The 23,183-nt window shown below is 38.2% G+C and overlaps 2 protein-coding genes across 3 annotated transcripts in view; one reads left to right on the forward strand and one right to left on the reverse strand.

The window, feature by feature from the left end:
• The window catches only part of LOC138011453 (uncharacterized), a 47,471-nt gene extending 43,091 nt beyond the window's left edge, over nt 1-4,380 (reverse strand). For both annotated transcript variants that reach the window (XR_011124718.1, XM_068858453.1), the window contains exons 1-5: nt 4,088-4,380; nt 2,803-3,011; nt 1,729-1,760; nt 1,281-1,326; nt 184-313 (exon numbers count right to left, since the gene is read on the reverse strand). Coding sequence is in view for 1 of the 2 variants with exons in the window: in XM_068858453.1 (XP_068714554.1) it covers nt 184-313; nt 1,281-1,326; nt 1,729-1,760; nt 2,803-3,011; nt 4,088-4,163 (493 nt within the window). In the remaining variant the exon portion in view is untranslated. The remainder of the gene's footprint in view (nt 1-183; nt 314-1,280; nt 1,327-1,728; nt 1,761-2,802; nt 3,012-4,087) is intronic.
• A 107-nt stretch (nt 4,381-4,487) lies between these two features.
• On the forward strand, nt 4,488-15,765 carry LOC138011452 (uncharacterized). The gene is made up of 11 exons (XM_068858452.1): nt 4,488-4,818; nt 4,959-5,045; nt 7,600-7,662; nt 8,949-9,027; nt 9,171-9,313; nt 10,641-10,745; nt 12,398-12,509; nt 12,692-12,794; nt 13,919-13,975; nt 14,345-14,439; nt 14,924-15,765. The coding sequence occupies exons 1-11, from the start codon at nt 4,741-4,743 to the stop codon at nt 15,013-15,015; spliced, it is 1,014 nt and encodes a 337-aa protein (XP_068714553.1). The 5' UTR covers nt 4,488-4,740; the 3' UTR covers nt 15,016-15,765.
• Nucleotides 15,766-23,183: the final 7,418 nt, after the last annotated feature.

Raw genomic sequence — 23,183 nt, forward strand, 5'->3', positions numbered from 1 at the left:
GAGAACTGAGAAACGGTAAAGAATTTGGTGACAAGAGTGGAAGAATGGGTTCTTCTGCCAAGAGACTCCCCAAAAATCCAGGAAAGTGTGGGGTATATTTCACCTTGTTTATCATCTGGTCTTTTACTGTTATAGCTCCAAAAACATGCTTCACGAAGTAAAGAAACAAAATATTATAAAAACCTTTTCCAACAGGGCTTGGGGTAAGTCTGTACCAGAATTGTACATCAGTATCACATCCTTCTCCTGGATCACAATAGAATTCGTATATCATTGTGTCTTTAGAAGGATTCCAACAACCAGAAATTGTACCCTACAAGCATGGAATGCAGTGACACAAACTACATCAGTGCACCTGTCAATTAGCAATAATATTACTACAGTTAATGCTCTAGCATGAATATGTGTCAAGCTTGATGTATGAACTTTGAGGCAGAGTAGGTGAAGTAGTGAGAGGACACACATTTCCCCAATGTGGCCCTTTCACCAATGCAGTCCTGGACTCACATAGTCAAATTGACACTGTGGGTCGCATTTGTTGGTACACTGCTCTTCTACCAACAGAGCTATCGGCCATTAAAAAAATCATTAATAATTCATGGCCTAACAGCCTAAATTAAGTACAAACTCAAGGAACATTAATTTTTATGTAACGAATGATATTTTGAGTGTTATTATATTTCACATTGTATATGGTTTTTACAGCTCAAGGGCTGCTATGTAATTATTTGTTAATAAACCTATCCTATCCTATCCTATCCTATCCTATTAAAACACTGATAAAACGTCACATGTATGAGCTTTATATCCTGATAAAACACTCCTCATTAGTATTCTTTATATAAAGAATACTAATAAGGCATAGCTTGTTTTTCTTGTATGCTTATATTCACCTCTCACAATTTGAACCATTGTTTTGAGTCCAGAGGGACACGCCCTTTTGTGGAATGTTTTTTAAGCCATTCAAAAGACTTCCAGCACATGTTTTATCGGGTCTAAAAACACTCGGCTACGCCTCGTGTTTTTAAACCCTGATAAAACACTGCTGCTTGTTTTTTAAACATTACTTGGTTGATAGCGATTTTGCTGGTATAGCAGTGTTCTTGTCCTTTTCAAGCTAAGGTTATATTTTTATCAAGGCCCTCTGCAAAGGTTGCTACTACCACCACTCTTACATCAGCACAAACATGTCCCATGGCAAAGTGAGATCCGTTTTTAAAGAAAGGCATTAAAAATAACCAACAAATTTTCAGTTTACTACTAATGAATTATCAACTCACATGACCACAATTTCTATTTGGATCTGGAGTTCCATTATCTCTAACACTATATAGAAAAGAACAAAATTAAAAAAATAATATTTATTAACTGCATTCGTACATTCTGTTAATAAAATGACATTGAGTTATGAAATGGCTCATTTCAAATTATATTGGGAAAATAAAAAAGCTGGGGTCAGGGAAAATTAAATATAACAGAAGAGTCATCACTGCCTCACAAGAGCGAGTGTCACGTGAAGGTTCTTTCCTTGATTTCCTAGACAGACTATTGTTTCATAGGTAACTTCCCTTGCAAATGAACATCCATGTCTTGTTTGAATGGGGATACATCTATATGAATTTCAATTCTTTTATCAACATAGTGGTGGTTTCATATGCCTATGACTGTTAACATGAAAATTTAATTCCAGTACAAACATTCAGCTTTACCCTTAAAAAATGTACATACCAAACTGATTTTCCAGCAACAAGGGTTTGGACCTGAGACACCAAAACATAACGCATGACTATCAAATTGATGACAGAGAAGATTAACATAATCTTATAAACTAACAAATCATATACACTACCAAAGGTTAGATACCGAAAAATGTTACCAGTTTCAGGCCTGGAGTGCTGGCCTACATTGCTGAGTAAAAAGGGTGTCCAGTTTAAGTACATGAGAGTTTTGAAAGCAACCATGAGAGCCTAGTTACAGAAGCTTGTACTATGCATACAATGATTTCATATGATGTGGATCCTCTAAACAGCTATGCCAAGTTTAGTTAACCGAAGATTAAATATGATGATGATTGAGACAGAAAAATTACAACAAGGTACTACAATTTCATGGTATTTTGTCACCTCTTTGACATCTAAACCTAAATCTTCAAAACTCCCCATGCACAATAAATTTATTTATTTAATTAATTTATTTCCTCCAATCCACAATACAATAAATATAAATATAGATATAAATACAGTGTACCCTGCAGATACAGGGATTACAGAGTACAAAAAGTAATTAACTTCATGATGTCAAATTACCATTAGGTAAGTACATTAAATATTTCAAGGACTCTTGGAAAGTAGACTGCTCACAGTTCACTACTTTCTTGTTAGATCATCAAGATCATAAATTATTATGGCTCTGCAAACTGTCATCATCTTTGTTTTCAATTAGCAAGTGTGATCTCCGAAGAGTGACAAATCTACGAGAGGGGTCACAGAGTGGGGAAGAGAGGTATCTCTCTCTCCCACATTATGCAATATCAAAAATCTCGACTCCCTACGCATTCAGTAGATTTGCTGCTATCTCAGAGGACATCCTCCACAGTGCAAACAAAGAGCAGCTGCTGCAGAGGTTGCAATCTTGATAACCAAACAGATTTAATGAATGGGGGACTATGAATAGTGTATTAAAAATTGAAAGGATAAAAATCCTGACTTGCCCAAAAAAGGCAAATGTGACACAGGAAAAATTTCCTGATCTTATGGAGCAATTCTTTGGCATTAAATGAAGAAGTCAGTGTTTGACACTCACCATAACCTCTACATATCTCCCCGTCAAATTTTTTAACAATGCACATGGATTCTCTACATTTGACTGTACTACAGGATATTGAGCTGTTGCAAACATGTAACCCAAGGGTCGTTTAGTTATGTCGTTAACAGAACTGGAATTTCTGTCATAATGCAATGGAGCAATCAATTTGAATTCTTTACAGTCACTTGCTTCTAAAGCTGACATTACTGAAAGAGATAACAGGAAATGATTGATCTTTAATTTGACCTTTGTCTCCATACATGTCACTTTTTACCTGAAAGCAGAAACCCATAAGGGTTGAAACGTGTAATGCGCGTTCAAAGCTTCCGAATATTCAGTGCGAACTAATTGGTTGAATGTTTCAGTGCTAAGTACCATATTTGGAAACCCCTCGCTCTTGTTGTTCCAAATATGGTACTTAGCAAATTGAATATTCAGAAGCTTGTTTCCCAGCACACAAGGGGCCGTTACACGTTTCAACTCTTATGGGTTTCTGCTGAAAGTTAATAAAAACAAGAATGCCAGAGCTGGAAAGATTTTTCAAAGGTCATAATGTATTTGTAATTTTAAGGAAAAGAAGAAATATCTCAAGGACAATAGCAAGAGTCCACTAGCTAGATTTCAAAATGTTCTACAAATGTCGACGTCCCTGCATCAGGGTCACAGCTTATGAAGATTAGGTTGTTGCTAAACCTATTCTAGTTTCACCACCCCCCTCTCTCCAATCGGCCACTGACCTCAGGTAAGAATGGTAGTTTACAGGTTAATCTTTCTGTCAAAGATTTCATTGCTAACCCTGTTCTTACAAATTGACTCCAGATTTTCTCCAGATTACTTAAAATTCGATGTTTTCTGACGTCACTCACTCACAGGACTACCATTCTGTACCAAGCACTGTGCAGTACAATTTTGCAATTTTGGAGTATTTTTCGATATATATTTCGGGAAACTCGAATGCTCTTAGGGAACGTTAATATTACTACAAGTTTATCCCAAATAGTCTGGAGATATGTGGAAATTTCCTTTTGCGATTAAATAATCGTACTAAATAATCCTATTGAAACCAAACTTTTCCCCAACATTATTTTATTTTATTACAATTTAACACAGAGGCCAAGGGATGAAATGCAAAAGAGTTAAAGCAGATCACCGATAAGCTTCTCGATGCGATGAGCTTATCGATCGTGATGCAATGCTTGTCTTTGCGATGAAGCTTAACCTTACAACAACATCAAGATCCGACAATTTCGATTCATAACGATATTAATATATGCGCACTAACCTGAAATTAAACTGCATATTAAAAGAGAAACAATGAAGTAACAAAGATCCAAACAGCGACATTCCTTATCAACCATCCTTTGTTTTTTATGCCCGCTTATACGTTCTTCTGAGGGAAGACGGCAGTGGAAGTACGTCAGCTTTTGTGTCTTGGAATGTCGCAGAGTTTCCCCTGGGGTGGAGTGTGTGGAATGACCTTTAGGCAAATACTGATCATTACTCTGGTCATCATACTTTCCATAAGAAGCTCAGAAAACCACAATGTATCTCCACTCAGTTTGTGATCCACACTTTGAACTAATAAATAATTATTTCACACCATTAACAAGTGTACGGTCCTCTTATGAAGATGGCGTGACAGAAATGCCCATATTTGGGAAGCATCTCAAGCCAGGTACTATTTTGCATAACTCTCGTTTGCATCCACTGTACAAAATGGTGATAGCATTGTATTCCGCTATTGAAAAGCGAAATTCGACTTTCAGATAAGCACCATCAGATTGTCGTAGAGACTGCCAGATTGATACGAAAAATGCTCCTTTTAGTTCAGTATTTGGACTAACAATTATAAAGGAAATGGCAATATTGACGCAGAAATTTAATGATCAGTAGTTGGGAACGTTTTCAAAGGCTCTGTTTGTTCCGGTTCTGTCAATGATGGATCCTGCCTCGAAAGTAAAATTTTTAAGATTTCACGAAGGATACGTTCGTGGTGTAGCATTCTCACCTGTGGTAAGTTTTTTAACAATGTAAATACCTATTGCTGGAAACAGCTGACTCATGTAAATGCATGTCTGTCCCGTTCCATGACGAAAGCTCCCCTTTACGCCTTGCTTGAGACCAAAAGGCTGTCTTGTTTGCTTTATCTGTAGGACCGATACTTGTTTTGTTCTGGTGCGTATGATGGGAAAGTTAATCTTTACAGTGCCAAGAAGTGCGACTTGCTGGGAAGCTATCCGGTAGGACAATTTTTCCAAGATGAGTGAGTGTATCTTGTGATGCAACCCCCCCCCCCCCCCCCTCCTCAAACGAGAAAACATTCTTTCCTAGTTGCACAGCAAACATGCAAGGAATCACCTGCAGTGGAATCAAAATGTTTCAGAAACATTTTTGCTCCCCGCTTCTGCAACAAGTTCTTTGGGACTCAATGGGGAAATTATTGCTACCACGACAATGTCTTCTTGTTTGCACCTTTACTTTTCCTTGAGACACGTTTTCATTGAGTTTCTATGATGCAAATTACAGTAATAGTTTTATGTCATTGTGTTAAGGTCTGTCCCATTGTTATCCCCTTCCCTTTAAGGGTGGCTGAATGCCATACCACCTTTTTGATCGGAAGGGTACTTTGTGGACACTTGAAAAAGTTTCTTTGGAGATGAAATCCAAACTTGTGGTTATACGTACTTGCCATCCTTTGAGGAGGGGAGGGGGGAGGGAGGAGGGAGGGGTCTAGATAGGATTATTAGTAAAAACACTTTAAACAACTCAGTACCAGAATGGCAAGCTTCAGGGCTGCAACCTTAAAGGTCCTGGCAATTTAAGTGTTTCAAAATTGTACTTTCTTATTCAACTTAACCCATTGACTCCCAGGGGTTCCCCATTGACGAGTAAAATCGTCTGGCATTAGACAGAGTAAAATACTAAGTCTGGCCGTTTTTGGCCAGTTTGGACGTCAAAGGGTTAAGTGTGCGTATGTTCCTACTTCAGATCTTGTAACATATTTTTGCGCATGTATTAGGTCTTCACTAGATTAGGCTTGTCCTGTTTTCCATTACAGTTTACCAAAGTATCTACAAGTCGAGCTCGAAAGAGTGCAATGGAGGGTCCTATCATGCATTTTTCCCAGGGTGCACTACTCGGACGCCCTTCAGTTAGCAGGGCTTGAGTCCATCAGGGCCCACCAGGAAAATTTAACAGAACACCTGTTTAAGTCTATTGTTAATGATCCACATAGTAAGATTACCAGCCTCCTGCCTCCCTCAGTTTCTATCTCATATGAGCTGAAAAGGCTCAGGAGGAGGTTTGCCAGGCCACTTGTAAAGACAAATAGATTTGGAAATTCATTCATCGTTAAGAATGCGAGGGAAGCATTTAAGTAATTTCTAAGAGTAGTCATTTTGTAATTTTATAACAGTAGTAGTTATAAATCATTTGTTATATTTCTTACTTGTAAAGATTCATTTAAGTTTAAATGTGCCAATTTTAGGCTCCAGAGTTGCTGAAAGGAGGGACAGTAACCCAAAGAGAATTTCCCCTTTCTTCAAACTTTGCCAGAATCAAATTCCCCTTCATAATAATAATGATTTTATGCAAGCAACCCTTTTCCATACCAGAAGACTTGGCACCAGAAATATTGTTACCCTAAGGGCTGGGTCTTAATGGCCAAGTTAGCACTCTGTATTCTAGAGTATGGCCTAATAAGTTTCTTTGTATGGTTTTCTGAGCACTGTAGCCTTTCTTGTCCCATGCTGGGAATCACTCAATTGCTGCCAACACTTAAATCCCAAGATCATTATAACTTTCTGTTCACTAGACACAGTAAACCACACGTTTACAAGTTTTAGATTTTACTAGAATTGCAAGAAAAAGAATATGTTCATCACAAGATTTCAATAAAGCATTCACAAACAATAAAACCTAATCCTATTGGTTGAAAGTGGTCTTTTAATTTCTAATCCCTGTTACCTTACACTAAGTAAATTATTGTCATTGTTGATGCCACAGTAATTGTTACTTCTTGTTCATTGATTTCAATCAAAATTAATATTAAAGTAAGAAATCGCTTTGATGATCCATACGATGTTTTTGAAATTCATATTTAATCAATACATGTTTTGGATGAAACATCATCCATCGTCAGTTGACAAATGAGAAATAAACTAAAGTTGAGCAATAAATAGTGTAACAAAGTGAGATATAACATGAATAATTAAGGATGAAGGCGAGAACAGAATAAAAACACCCAACCACGAAACAAAACAGAAAAACCAAAGTGTTTAGGCTAAGAAAAGAAACTAATTAGTATGAAAGGGATAAATTAAGATGTTTGACTTGGGAATTTAAAGATGGCTGCTCCCAAAGGATATGCATGGCTTCTTTGATTTTCATTTGGAAACGTGTGGAAGCAGAGTCGAGGATTTTGTTTCGTGGTTGGGTGTTTTTATTCTGTTCTCGCCTTCATCCTTAATTATTCATGTTATATCTCACTTTGTTACACTATTTATTGCTCAACTTTAGTTTATTTCTCATTTGTCAACTGACGATGGATGATGTTTCATCCGAAACATGATTGTATTGATTAAATATGAATTTCAAAAACATCGTATGGATCATCAAAGCGATATCTTACTTCGTGCTGCTAAGAAGTTTTGGTAAAGTAAGAAAATAATGAACAACAAGACATGGAAAAATAATGGTACATGTACTATTAAATTCTGACACCCACATGAGCTGAAAATAATGCCAAGTGTGGCAATTTTGATTTTAAGAATTTAATACTTCCGTGTTTGTTAGATTACAACATTAAGCTTGGCAAGAAATATCAAAGCTGTACGTTTTACAAGCGATGGAAGTAAGGTGAGAATAATTTTGTTAAAATATAGATATAAATCTTTTAAGTTTTATTTTCAAATCCATGCATGACTTGAATTATTTGAACAAAAGTTGTCTTATTTTTTTGTCACACTTATCAGTAGAGGGATTCTTAAGCCATAGATGTGACAAAGAGGATATTACATGGCCGCATGGAGATACGAAATTTCTCTTCAAGTGTTGAAAAATATTTCACAAATGAGTGCAGCGAACGAGTGAAATATTTTTAAACATGAGAAGAGAAATTTGGTATCTCCAAGTGGCCATGTAATAAACACCAATGAAATACTAAATCACTTTACGAAAAGGCATGGAAAGGCGCAATTTTCATATGTAACCATAGCAACAGTGATATTTTCATGTGTGAAGATGACATGTTATTTTCACCTGGGGAAATATCATGTTTTCGCGCGAAAGCTCACTTGGTATTTCAAGCAAGTTGTTTTACACACCTTTAGACAAGACAGGTTCCTTGTAAGGGTCACATGTAGATGAGCTAGATTACGATATTAACCCATTGACTTCTCTGGTGCCCTAGGACCCCCTCAGTTGAGGAGTAAAATTTTCTGGCATTAGATTAAACCTGTTCAGTTTCATCTGGCGTTAGACGGAGTAAGATCTTTTGAGTCTTACTCCCAGGAGTCAATGTGTTAAGGAACTAAGTTAACATATGGATGACCATAGACATAAGGTATGCAGCTGATTGTCACAAGATTTTTTGTAACCAATCAAACAGCTACAAGGAACTGAGTTCCGCCATATTGCAAGGCTCAATTACCAGTAGTCATGACAAGCAATTAGCAGAACTTGCTTACAGTGACCCAGCATTAGCACCATTTCACAGATCAAGTTAATCGGAAGTAGTGCTTCTATATTTCTTTTCCTCCCACTTACCCAATTCCTGGCCAGTCTCGTGTGTAGTTTACTATTTGTGATTTATTTTATTTAGTTAGTTTGTTTCTTTTCCATTGATTAGTGATTAGGTCCCTATTGGTTTGTTTATGTATTAGTTTTTACATGTTGCCTTTATCAAAGTCAAAAGACTGCCAGATCCCATTCCTATGTCTGCGTGGTGGTTTAGAATCTCCTTAGTCCATTGACACCTGGGATACTGTTGCAGAACAGTAGAGCACTTAATTATTGTACTCGTCAACTGGTGGCGTCTGAGGGCATTTGTAAATGGGTTATTAGCAGTCACAAACTATGTCCCCTTCATCAATCTTCTTTGTAACAGTGTACTCTCTATCGTGATCTTCATGTAACTTTTTCAGATAATAGCTTCAACTAATGCTCGGCGCTTGATTGTTATGGATGTAGAAACTGGAGAACAACTACTTTCTTATGATAATTGTAAGTTTGTGATTACATTTTCACACCTGGCTTATTTCTTGATAAATGAAACATCATTCCCTTTCTAGGAGACTATTCATGGGAGTGTCAAAGTGAAAAAGTTGAATGAGTAGACTGTTTAAATAAACATATTTTATTTTTAGGTGTCTACAATGGTCCTGATCGAACAGGTTTAGCAGTAGATGTGCAGGAAGGAACAAACCTTGTAGCATGCTGTTGTGTAAATGGACGTGGCTTGTCTATGTTTGACCTTAGAACTCCTCTTCCCTTACATTTCATCTATGATGTGAGTTTCAATGTAACAATAATCATACAACTGTCATGACATGTGGTATCTATATAAGTATCCAAAGGTGCTGTATATCCTTTTGTGAAATGCCTTTTACAAGACTGTTCGTAGAGCAACTTGCAGTTATGACCTGAAATGCACCTACCCTGATTACCAGTAGTTGCTCATCATAATTAATGATAAGCATGATGAAGTTCCCCTTTTAAGTCTTAACTCCAACTACCTACAATGTACTACACCTACCTATAACAGCTGTACAGTTATGATGGACACTTGAGGACGATGCCAGATGAGCGCACACCCAAACTGCTGCTCTATGGGGAGCTGCAACAGGGTAAAAGGAAACCTGGGGGACAAAACCTGAGATTCAAGGATGTATTAAAACGCTACCTGAAGATGAGTGGAGTGGATGTTGCCCACTTGGCTACTAACGGCCCACAAACTAGCCTGCTGAACATAACTGCGAAATGTAGCTACACTGTAACTACCGTCACTCACATCTACAAATCATCATTGATATATTGATGGACTACTGCAAAAAACTCCAACTACCTACGTTTTTGCCCCTAATTAGTTGCATAAGGATTTCATTGAACGTCATGAAATGTCTCCTTGCTCTTATCTCCAACTTCAGCATCACTCATGTCTCGGAAAACACTCAGACAACTAACGTCTTGAAGTGTCCCCCAAATGCTGCTTCAAGAGTGAGGGTGAACAGCTGCATTTGCCCTAAGCTAAAAATAATTCTTACCTTTACCCTTGCATTATTGTTGGAAATAGATAGCAAGGCTTAGACTTGAATGTACACTGCATGCTGGATGTGACAAATTAATTTTCATCGCTGTTTTCAAAGAATTTTCTCGATGCAAAGCAGTTTGTGACGTCAACCCAGTATTGAACCCATTCCCTTGCTTTTCCCATCTTTCAAAGCCAATAAAAAAGTGAAATTTCATTGAAAAGGTTCTAAAAATAACATGATGTACATGTATTTGGGATGATTTTGGAGAGTAAATAAAGTGGAGTTGTTGAGTTGTTAGGCACTTTTAAATTAAGAGAATGATATTATAGCAAGACTATGCATTGCTCAAGGGAACATGCTCTTTTTGAGCAGTGTGTGGGTCAAGTGTTATGAGACTAGTCACTAGGCCTGCTTGTATGGTTTATATCCTCCTTATCTCAGGCTTTACACTAGGCAGCATCTCCTCTTTAGTTGGAAGTACAGCTGTAGTAATGATAACAAAGACCCCTAGTGTAGGCCTGAAACTTTGTCCTGTTTCCTATTATCATGGGTCTTCAAGTAACAAACAGGTTATCTCTCTTGTAGCTGCATAACAATGTCATTAGAGATGTGTTGTTTCTTCATGAGAGTTGGCCTTGGTGCAAAGGTCAAAATGCACTGTTGACAGTGGCCATTGATGGCACAGCTAAGGTAGGATGTTAATTTTGACACCTAACATGAGATCATTGTCAATTTCAGGGTAATATGCAGAACTGTTATTAGGATTAGGGTTAGTAATACTGCAATGCACGAGCAACGCGCATGCAAGTATTTTAGATAGCAAACTTGTATTGTTTGATAGCTATCGTTAGAAGTGGAGCTGGAAAGAATAATGATAATTTATGTATCATAATTAGTTGGATATTTAGTTACTCCCGCATTGAAATAGTTCAGTTGATTTTTCTTAGGGTTTGAAATCAAGTTGAAATTCGTACAGAATTAAAGATAGCTTTTTATGTAATGGTCTGCCGTGCAGTAACATGAGGAAACAGTCATGGTTAATTAGCACTTTAGTTCCCCCAATGAACTAAAGCAAGTCAAAGTGAAACAAATATATATATATATATATTAGAAGACAACACAATGAATATGGAGATTGATGAACAAGGCTGCTGCCTAACAAAAATTGTCCAGAAGCCCTTCGGGCTTCCAGCATTAAAAGTTAGTGGCTCAAGTAATTTTTTCAAGAGCCCAGAATTAATTAATTCCAGCCGAGATCATATTTACAAGAGAGTGAGGATGAATCAAGTAAGACGCTCGTTCTGGCTTCTTGCTCAGAAATGTGGTTGCCCGCGCTCGCAAATAAGGCGCTCGAGGCGACCGGGCGACCGTTAGGCAGCAACCTTGGATGAAGATAACCTTATGTTGACAACCATGTTAATATGAAATTTGCTTCATTTTTTGACTTTCATTGACTTGCAACAGTGTGTTTAAGCCTTCCCCACCTAAGAATGATACAAGATGATTGTACTTCTCAACTGGGGGTGCTTTTGGTGTGAATGGGTTAACAAAATCTAGGTCCCCTAAAACCCTTACCCACCTGTTTGTTTGTTATTTATTTGTTTGAGCAGGTTGAAGTTTTGGCAGCTATTCAGCTGATGTGGACCTGCTATACCCACCCACCCATATACACACAAAGGAAAGCCACAACACCGGGAACTTCATCCCCTACTCTTCTTGAATAGTGTGTGGGTTCTTTAACGTCCCACAGGGAACTAATGAACTTGGGAGTTATTTGTGAGACGGGACCTCCAGCTTATCGTCCTTATCCGAGAAGACTTGAAAGTCTAACCATTTGCGGATGTAATTACAAAGGCAGCATTTTCTCCTCAGTTATTTAAAGACCCTGAGTGTTGGTCCGGCCGGAGTCAAACTCACGATCTCTCACATGGCAGCCCGGTGCTCAACCAACTGAGACACCGGGGCGCGGTCAACCTTGTTCCCAGGGTCTCTCTTCTCTGCCTCAATTGACAATGGAGGCAGAGAAGAGAGACCCTGGGAATGAGGTTGACTTGTAAATTTTACTTTGTCTAATGCCAGGCGATTTTGCTTGTTAATTGGGGTGCTTTTATGGTTTGAATAGGTTAAGAATTAATAAACAATATTTTACTTAATATCTGTTCACTTTGTGATTTAACAAAGTAACCAAAATATCAAGAAAGTCACTTCTAACTCTACTTTAGTCAATGCTTGTAGGTGGAAAAAAACCAACTACTGTTTTGGGTATTCTGAACCTAAAACACTCCAACTGATCATACTATACATCCCAGTTGCAGTTGAAATGTTTCAATGTTGCTTTCAAGGTCTCTACAAAAGATGGAAACACCCTCCAGAGCACAGAGCTTGGTTCCATGTTAAACACTGCTGCTCCAACGCCAGAGCCATTTGGTTCAATGGCTGATGATGGATTTTACAGTAAGTGTTCACTTCCAAAATTGTTAACCACAAGAACTGCCAACAGGGCAAAAACCTCATGAGTGATGTTTGCACATGTCTTTATTTTGCCAAGCATGCCTGAGATCTGCTCCCTAAGATTCCCTTTAGTTATTGGGTGAAATGTTTAATACTGTATGTCTGTGTTTCGACACTTGCTTTAGGTCTTATTATGTTTGGAGGCGAATTTTTGACAAGTTTTGTTCCAGAGGTTGGAGTCCAGGAACGTATGCTGGAACACGGAAAAGACCCCTTGTGGAAAATCAAGTATGAAGAACATTCCTTTGCATACATTATGCATCTATATTGTTAGCACTTTTAATGGGTTCCTGCCCTTTCTCGTACCCCAAACCACTGTATGGGCTTGTAATCAGTGGTGTAGCAGCTTTCGTAATGTATAATTTGATTGGCTCGATACCTAAGCTGAAAACAAAGCAGTAATTAGCAGCTCTCATAACCTGCTATTGTTTGGTATTGTAAGCAGCTGCTATTGTTTAAGTCTAAGTCATTGTTTCAATTGTTTAGTGTTTTGTTTTTGGGTTAGGGTATCGAGTCAACCGTGCACCGGTGGCTCAGTTGGTTGAGCACCAGGCTGCCATGCGGGAGGTCGTGAGTTTGACTCCGGCCGGACCAACACTCAGGGTCTTTAAATAACTGAGGAGAAAGTGCTGTCTTTGTAATCACAACCGCAAATGGTTAAGACTTTCAAGTCTTCTCAGATAAGGACTATAAACCGTAGACCCCGTCTCACAAATTAATATCTTCCATGTTCATTAGTTCCCTGTGGGACGTTAAAGAACCCACACACTATTCAAGAAGAGTAGGGGATGAAGTTCCTGGTGTTGTGGCAGTCCTCAGTGAGTATATGGGTGGGTGGGTATAGCAGGTCCACATTAGCTGAATAGCTGCCGAAACTTCAACCTGCTAAAACAAATAAATAACAAACAAACAAACAATTATACGTTACGAGAGTTGCTACATGACGCCTAGGGATATCCACAGGAGATTTCTTACGGGTATTTACGATAAATAGTCATAGGCCATAGGTAAGTGATTTATCTGTAAATCCTGTACAGGTCGAATTTGAATCTTGATTCTGACTTGTCAATTGAATGTGTGATATCCTGGGTACATCAATTAGCACTGCAGAACTCAAGGTATAGCTGTTAGGTTGCTCTGTAGATGTGATACAACACTGACCCAAATTTTTGGGTTCTGACATCACCATTCAGTTAATAGGTGTTATATCCTTTGTTTTTGTAAAAATGAGAATTTCTGTAAATTAGGGAAATGCATTAGGGACAAGCCAGCACTGATTAATATGGTGTTTAGTCTGAACGGGTGATGATACGATAAACAATAATTATTATTATTATGACCTTTTTGTGTAGGTATACTTCCAATGGAAGCACACTTTTCACTGCTTGTGATAGAGGTGTTATAAGAAAGTAAGTTTAGTGGCAAATGTTGTTTTCCATTGTTAGGTAATATAACTCCAATGAGAACATTTTTTGAATATGTTCTGATTTTCATCTCAGGCCATCAATAAATTACTGCATCCTTTTGAAAAATGGAAGAGATATTAGCTTGCAGGATTGCAGAGATGCTGTGATGTACATGTAGTGATTAGCACTTGCACTTATTCTTGTCCGCGGGGTCAGTAGTGGCTTCACAGCTGTGACATGTATGTCCTTTCAAAGGGAGAGAGGACACTTGTTCAATGTTGTTTCATGTCACATGCATGTGAGCTATCAGGGTTAGGATTAAGTTCTAAATTCAGTGTGATGATTATTGACTGCCAATAATAATAATTGCAGGTATCGGCGATTTCCAGATCACCATGAGTTTGTAGAAGATTTGTTCTGCCATTCTGATGATGTTGAAGACATTGATATTTCACCTTATGATGAGTGTATCCTTGCCTGCCCTTTAGTTTATATTTCCTATTTTGTGTGGCAAGGGTAAAGAAAAAGATATTTTGATGCCTTTCAATGGAACCTTTCCCATTTCCGTGGAACATTTGTTTTCAATAATATTAAGTAATCTTGTAACTATATTATAGCTTCAGCTAATTTGGGTAGTTGTAACGTCTCATAAAGAAGTTTTGTGTTGTTACATTATTTTACACGAAACAAGAAAACTTCAGTAGACAACAAGTTCAATGTCTGTCTCAACTCCAATTTATAAATGGGTATTTGTACCGTGCAAGAGGTTAGCTTACAGGGGATAGGGTTCCAAGAAACAATGCCTCTTGTTGATTCATTCAACCGAAACTTTGATAAGCTCCACCTCCCATGGTCTGCCGTTGTTGTTGTTGTGTGTGTGACTTTACCCCTTTTGTACACCTGAACAGTATAAAATGTTGGCTATATAGCTCCTTAACGATGTTTTTTTAGACCTAGTTACAGCTTCAAAGGATCAAAGCGTGGGTGTATACAAGCTTGGTCCTCCAAGTCATGGTGCCGTTGAATATGGAGAAATAAGATGACATAATGACAATTGATATCCAGAAGCCTGGATATCAGATCATCCTTGTGCCACAGGAACCTCAACTGGAGAGTTGCCCAGGGTTAGATTTAGGGGAAGGGAAGGTGTCTGACAGCATCAGTATGAACCATTGCGAAGAAATCACGTGGAAGACAGATAAACATGCAGGTTGAATGCCTGTCCTGAAATCATTCGAGCTGTGAGCAAAGCATCCAGCGGGGTCGGGACTTACTAGTGATTCATGATCAGACTGATAAATGAAAAGAAAAATGTGTCCTGACATTTCGTGGGATTTGCTTTACATGAATCATGTTAGTGCAAAAGTAACTAAGTGCAACTGTTTTCCTAAACTCTTCAAGGGTTTCCTCCCAGGCTTTTGCTCATGTCTGTCTTGTCAGTGTACCAGTGTATTCTTTAATAATGACATGGTGTTCAGGAATTTTAAATCTTGACGCAGTCACACAAAGCTTAGACTAATGACAGACATTTTTCATAGTGTGCTCGTGTCAAACGAAATTTTTTAAAAACGAGCACCAAAAATGCAGCAGGCCTTTAACGTAAAGTTCGGTGAGCTTAACTGGTCCATCATAGCCTGGACTTTTTAGTTTGTCATCAGGCCACATTGGTTAGAGCTTGGTGCAAGACTTGGGTACTAGGCTTAATGCCCCAAACAACAAGGTGTCGTCAGACTACGCAATGTAAAGTCAAATTGTCATTAAAGAACCCTGGAGTTGAGAATCTCATTACATTCTAGATTGTGTTGTTTTTGTGCATTTCCTGTCCCGAATGTCGGTGGGTTCGCCGTAGCGAGTTCACCCCGTTGAAGTTCGCCCCACCGTTTACCTATTTCGCCTCCAAAGTAGATCAAGTTCGCCCCACGATCGTGCAATCTTTTATTGATAAAAAGGTCTTGATCGACCGTCGCTTTCGCGGAGTCACCGTGACCGGGAGCGAAAACAGTTATTACTTTATTATAACGGGGGTCCAACTACGTGGGGCGAACAAAAAGTTGTATACGTTGATGAGGAAGTATTTGGCGATTCACTTCACTTCGTTGAAGTTGTACAATATGGGCAAAGTATCCCATCTCATTGCGTACGGATGGATTTAAAGTAATAGTAGTGAATGAGCGTTGCACTGTTGTATGCTCACGTTGTCGCCAAAACCTTAAATTTGGTTATTTCACGTTATTGTTTTGCGGAGTACAACAAAGAAATTCATCAAAATGCTTGCTACACGTGCAGGACCGTGCAGCACGATCGTTGTTCAACGAATAATAGGGAGCTTAAGCAACGACAACGGCGACGGCAACGAGAACGTCACAAATTTGCATATTTAGAGGGTAAAAACAATAGCTTTGCACGCCCTGCACGTGCGTTTTTCACTTTTGTCCATTTTGTTGCCGTCGTCAGCAAAACAACAACGTGAAATAGCCAAGTTTTTGGTTTTATGAAGAACGTCAGCACTTGAGGATAAATTTTCATTTTCTCACCTAAAATTGAGTGCCGTTCCGACTGGTGTCATCTTTGAGAAATTACCTCACCCTTGTCATATTAAAAACGTTGAAATAGTCACGAAGCGATTAAAATAACGCAAATTTATATTTTGAGATGACGTTCTCGTTGCCGTCGCCGTTGTCGTTGCTTAAGCTCCCTAATATTAGGAATTAGGGAGCGTGCTCAAGACGATGACGACGGCTACGAGAACGCCACAAAACAATGGGTTTAATTAGCAAAAACAATAGCACTGCGCGCCCGGCACGTGCGTTTTGCATTTTGGTACATTTCTTTGCCGTGTTTGTCCTGACAACAGGGAGCTTAAGCAAGGACGATGACGACGGCTACGAGGACGCCACAAAACAATTAACAATTATTCGCCGAAGGCAAAGTGATTATCGGTGAATATTCACCGAGCCGAATAATTGTTTTAGTATAAATGCACAGGTGATTATTTCAAAAAAAGAAAAAAAAACATTTCAACGCGTAAATCATCTTCACTTACAGTGGCAAAACGACTACTGGCAGCCATTTTGTCCGTCGAGGTGATTATCGGCTGATAATCCGAAATAGCGAGCCAATGAGAGCGCGCGATTTTGTATAATCACCTGTTATTAGCAAAAACAATAGTACTGCACGCCCTGCACGTGCATTTTATATTTTGATACATTTACCCATTTATTTGACGTGAAATGATCAAATTCGAGGTCATGTGGAAGACGAGAGCACCTGACGATGAATTTTGAATTTTCTCTCTAAATATCCACACCGTTCGCACCAATTTTATTCTTGGAATGTGGATTCATATTCTCCATGCCAAGCGACTTGGAGTAATCGCAAAATTATTACAGTGACGGGATAATAATATATTTGCACAACGTTCTCGTGCCGTCGTCATCGTCCTTGCTAAGCAGGGAGCTTACGCAAAGACGACGTCGACGGCTAGGAGAACGCCATAAAACAATAGGGAGCTAAAGCAACGACAACGGCGACGGCAACGAGAACGTCACGAATTTGCATATTTAGTAGGTAAAAACAATAGCTTTGCACGCCCTGCACTTGCGTTTTTCACTTTTGTCCATTTCGTTGCCGTCGTCAGCAAAACAACAACGTGAAATAGCCAAGTTTTTGGTTTTATGAAGAACGTCAGCGCTTGAGGATAGATTTTCATTTTCTCTCCTAAAATGGAGTGCCGTTCCGACTGGTGTCATCTTTGAGGAAATACCGCACCCTTGTCATATTAAAAACGTTGAAATAGTCACGAAGTGATTAAAATAACGCAAATTTATATTTTGAGATGACGTTCTCGTTACCGTCGCCGTTGTCGTTGCTTAAGCTCCCTAATAGCTCTAATGAGCAAAAACAAAAGCTCTGCGCGCCCTGCACGTGCGTTTTTCATTTTTGTACATCTCTTTGCCGTCCTCTTCCTGGCAACGACGTGTATTGACCAAATTTAAAGTTTTGTAGAGGACGTGAGAACATTTTCTCCCCAAACAACCACACGATTTATGCCAATTTTATTCCTGCAACATTGATTCACACTTTCCATTCCGAATGACTTGGGGTTATAACGAAGTTATTACAATAACGGGAACTAATATTTTTATACGACGTTCTCGTTGGCGTCGTCGTCATCCTTGCGTAATCTCCCTAGTAACTTTTCGATCTGTGACGGCGACGAAAACTTCACCTCAAAATATAACTTTGCACAATCATGAGTCTCTCGCGATTGTACAATATGAGCGAAGTATTCTAAAAATGAATTGGTACGAGCGGTTTCAGAATAAAAATAAAGAATGAAAGGTTCCTTTTGTATGTTCAGGTTGTCGTCAAAACCTCAAATTTGGTGATTTCACGTCGTTGTTGTGCGAGTACCGCAAAAATAAGCGCTACAATGCGTGCAGCACGAGTATTTTTCCTCTTTTAACCAATGACATTACTGTTTTGTGGCATTGTCGTTGCAGTTACCGTCGTCGTTTCGTAAACTCCCTATTCTTGATTTGTAGCTTTCCCGTTGCCATGGACGTCGTTTTCTCTAAAACTCTCAATCGCAGTTAAAGGTCGAACTTTACGAGAATTTTTAGGCCAGTACTTAGATAGGCAGAGCAATCTAGCGGGGTTTCCAATCGCGGAGCATTTTCATAGCAACGGCCACTCACCGAACGACGCGCAAGTCCCTGTTATAAAGCTTTGTGACGGACACATGCAACCACCCTGCGAGCAGAGCCTCCTTTTGTCTTTTTCTTTACTGGGGAGGAGAAAAGGAGGCTCTGCCCGAATCGCATTAACTCTTTGAAGCCGCCGCAGCCCGAACTTCTGGACTAGTCAATCTTGTTTTCTCTCGGCAAACCGGTTTTTCCAGAGCGAGCGTCAATTTAGTGACAAAACCGATGGTTATAATAGGCCTTTTGCAACTAACGATCACATGGTACAAAATCTGCCATTCTCTATTTTCGAATTCCCCATAATACACTTTGTTTGCCCCCCAAATTTTGCATAAACCATTGTTTTCAAATGCTCTTGGGGACACTGCATATTCCCAAGAGCATTTGAAAACAATGCAAAATTTGGGGGGTAAACAAAGTGTATTATGGGGAACTCGAAAATAGAGAATGCTGGAGGGCAAGCTCATTATTACATTCCCCCCCCCCCCCCCCCCCCGTCCTTTTCCTCTGTCAATGCTCCGTTTAACGGGTATTCAAAGCTACACGGATCAGGGAAAAGATGAAAAAGACATCGATCGAATGAGACCGAGATTAAAATGGCGACCTCCAGCTCAGAAGTCGCGCTCTAACCGACTGTCCCTATGCATGAGTATACATGTGTCAGGACTTAATTTTTAAAGTTGTATTTTGAATGGGCGGCCTATTAGAAAAAAGCCATAGTGAAAATTCAGTTTGCGTGACTGGCTAGTAAAAAGTTGGAAGATAGGAAGCATTTCCTAGTGTTTACGTTGCATGTCACCTTGCTAGCAGAGCCTTTCTTTTGCTTGCTAGATTTTGGCGTTCTCGAGAAAGACTCTGATGCTCTGCATGAATCGAGTAAGATCTTTATTGAGTATGCACTGCATGTTGCCAGGAAGCCGTCTCGAACCCAAGCCTAATATGCCAGATCTCACCGCCATCTTGGTTTTTCATGGTACAGCGTGCGCAATAGGCCTTTTGCAACTAACGATCACATGGTACAAAACCCGCCATGCTGGAGGGCAAGCTCATTATTATTTCCCCACTGGGACATTAAAACAAAGGCAAGTCAAGCTTGACTGGTTCAGGTCTCTTTGTTTTAATGTCCCAGGGAGGGGGGGGGGGAAATAAAAGGGTGCGCACCGAGGGCCACAGGTTTATCAGTAACTCTAGTTACCCCGCTTAATATTAAACGGTTTAACTCCCACTCATGAACGTGTAAATGTCTGGGTCTTGAACAAAAGTTGACAATTTTACTTACTTTTTCCCATTGACATTTGGGTTTTTCACTGTGAGTGCCATGCAGCTTTGGCAGTGTTACAAATCATTAATTTTAATGGAGCATAACAGGCCGTTTGCCTAACCGAACGAGCTGAATTTAGTAGACGTAAGCACAACCAGAAAGAACTGATTGATTCTTTTGCGTGTTTCTTGATGCGCGGTCCACATGCCTAGAACAGGGCTGAATAATGTCTAAGCATGTGCAAGCTGTCATGACAACAGTGATCAAATTTCGGCGCGAAGGTGATATGTTGTTCTTTCGTCTTGTTGAACGTAGGCAAGTGAAAGAAAGGAAGAATCCTTTCGTTTTCGACTCAAAAAGGAATGCTTTTTTTCTCCACTTTCACAAGTAATATTTAGAAGACTTCATGATCTGCATCGAAGATTTTCTTCCAGGAAATGCCAGTGAATATGACCTTTCTTTCAACGCATTTTATGTTTCTTTGACGCATTGATTTCAACCGCTACGAAGCAAAGCCAAAGAAGTTACCTAGTATCTACTTCGTTTTCGATCCTCTGCTTGGCTTGAGTTAAGAAGTACTGAAAAAGGTGAGTATATACCAGAACTTAAATTAAGTTAAATACTTATTCCCCGGGACCCCAGGAAGGGGGGGGGGGGGGGTACTTTAGGAATTTCTGGGTGGGCATGTGCCGCACGGACCCTGGAACCCTTAGCCTATACCAGAGCTAGTTTGAGCTGGATTTTGCTATCCTATACTAGAGTAAACTCTCCAAATCACTCCTATCCTAGAGTAGCTGCTTTCCAGAAACTGAGGTCACTAGTACAGTCAGGAGCTCATCAAGATGGGCTCCTGATGATACAAATATTTTTTTCTTGATAAATATATGTTTTTCATGATACATATATATTTTTCCTGATACACATATTTTTTTCATGATACATATATATTTTTCCTGATACATATATTTTTCCTGATACATATATTTTTTTTCATGATATATATATATTTTTCCTGATACATATATTTTTTCATGATACATATATATTTTTCCTGATACATATATATTTTTCATGATACATATATATTTTTCCTGATATATATATTTTTTATGATACATATATATTTTTCATGATACATATATTTTTTCGTGATACATATATTTTTTTATGATACTTATATTTTTTGATGATACATATATATTTTTCCTGATACATATATTTTTTTCATGATACATATATTTTTTCATGATACAGATATATTTTTCCTGATATATATATTTTTTATAATACATGTATATTTTTCATGATACATATATTTTTTTGTGATACATATATTTTTTTATGATACTTATATTTTTTGATGATACATATATATTTTTCCTGATACATATATTTTTTTCATGATACATATATTTTTTTCCTGATACATATATTTTTTTCATGATACATATATATTTTTCCTGATACATATATTTTTTTCATGATACATATATTTTTTCATGATACATATATATTTTTTTATGATACATATATTTTTTCATGATACATATATTTTTTTATGATACATGTATTTTTTCATGATACATATATATTTTTCCTGATACATATATTTTTTTCATGATACATATATATTTTTCCTGATACATATATTTTTTTTCATGATACATATATATTTTCCCTGATACATATATTTTTTTATGATACATATATTTTTTTCATGATACCTATATTTTTTTCATGATACATATATATTTTTCCTGATACATATATTTTTTCATGACACATGTATTTTTTTCATGATACATATATTTTTTCATGATACATATATATTTTTCCTGATACATATATTTTTTCATGACACATGTATTTTTTTCATGATACATATATTTTTTCATGATAAAAATATTTTTTTTCTGATACATGTATTTTTTCATGATACTTATATATTTTTCCTGATACATATATTTTTTTCATGATACATATTTATTTTTCATGATACAAATATTTTTTTCCTGATACATATATTTTTTGAATTTCACGATACTCGTCTGATATATGTCATCGCAAGAAATATAAATACGGCTATTGCGACGACTGTCTCAATGGTCAGCGGAGTCAAAGTGATATAAAAAAACAAAATGGCGGCCGATGTCGATGGTTCAAGGTATTTTTCTTCTCTTTCTCGTCAAGCTCAACGAGATCTGCACTGCGAGATTCTGAGTGTTTTGGAGTACTTTTAGGGCCGATTAGATGATTACGTCATTAGATCTGTGATTCCGCTGCGAACAAGAGAACTCGAGTGAAGATTTTATAATTCACCTGCTGGATTTTGCGTGAAGGCTGCGGTGAACTCTCTCTATTTAACGAATGAAACGATATAAGCTTCAATTGAATCATATATTGAACTCCTGATATGAAATCAAGTGAAACTACATTTAAGACACACAAACCAACTTTTTAAAGACATGTTAATCAGAATCAAGAAAGCCCTGAAATGTCAGGTGTTGAGCCAACACACTTTCAAAATCTAAAGCAAAAAGGAAGTGATTTCTTTTTACCATGATTGTAGTAATTTTTAAGTAAATTCAATTCAAGTACCCCATAACTCTGACTGTTGAAAAGGCTATCTCCATTTACACACCAACACTTACAGGTGTATCTGTTTGTTTCTGTTCTCATTATTTCCCAACTTCAAAGAATGACAAGGAATTTCTATGGTCTAGCCATTCGACCTTGTTGTCAATGTGGCAAGACTGACAGCTTCATTTCTTGTGATCCTGTGTACTTTGTTGGATCAGAAAGGTATTTTTTGTCAATCCCATACATGCAGTTTTAAGACACGGAGACATGATACTATTTATGTTGGTGCGGTCATAATAAGGCCGTTGGCAAAACCAGGATCGGACCGGATCAGACTGGATCAGACCGGATCGGACGGGACTGGATTGGGCCGGATCAGATCGGATCGCATCGGATCGGATCGGATCGGATCGAATCAGACTGGACCAGACCGGATCGGATCAGATCGGATCGGATCGACAAAACGCGGACCAGATCAATAACCAAAATCCCCCCAAAAGCATAGGGTCACCAGACACCATGCTGAAGACAGGAAAAGTCGAATTCTGTGCCTTTCTCTCTTGTGTAGTTGTCTCCTCATTTATCGAGACTCGTCAAAATGTTTTTTCTTCCAGAGTTGATTACAGATTCCGAAGCGGAATTATGAAAGATACAATGTGACGAGTTG

The sequence above is a fragment of the Montipora foliosa genome, chromosome 7 (assembly GCF_036669935.1).
Source record: "Montipora foliosa isolate CH-2021 chromosome 7, ASM3666993v2, whole genome shotgun sequence".
Classification (NCBI taxonomy): domain Eukaryota; kingdom Metazoa; phylum Cnidaria; class Anthozoa; order Scleractinia; family Acroporidae; genus Montipora; species Montipora foliosa.

What these genes read in the sequence shown, in the direction of transcription:
- LOC138011452 (XM_068858452.1), top strand. Translation starts at nt 4,741, where the DNA reads ATGATGGATCCTGCCTCGAAAGTAAAATTTTTAAGATTTCACGAAGGA. An exon ending in ACTTGCTGGGAAGCTATCCG is followed by an intron (nt 5,046 to 7,599) that starts GTAGGACAATTT and finishes CGTGTTTGTTAG; the next exon opens with ATTACAACATTAAGCTTGGC. An exon ending in TTACAAGCGATGGAAGTAAG is followed by an intron (nt 7,663 to 8,948) that starts GTGAGAATAATT and finishes TAACTTTTTCAG; the next exon opens with ATAATAGCTTCAACTAATGC.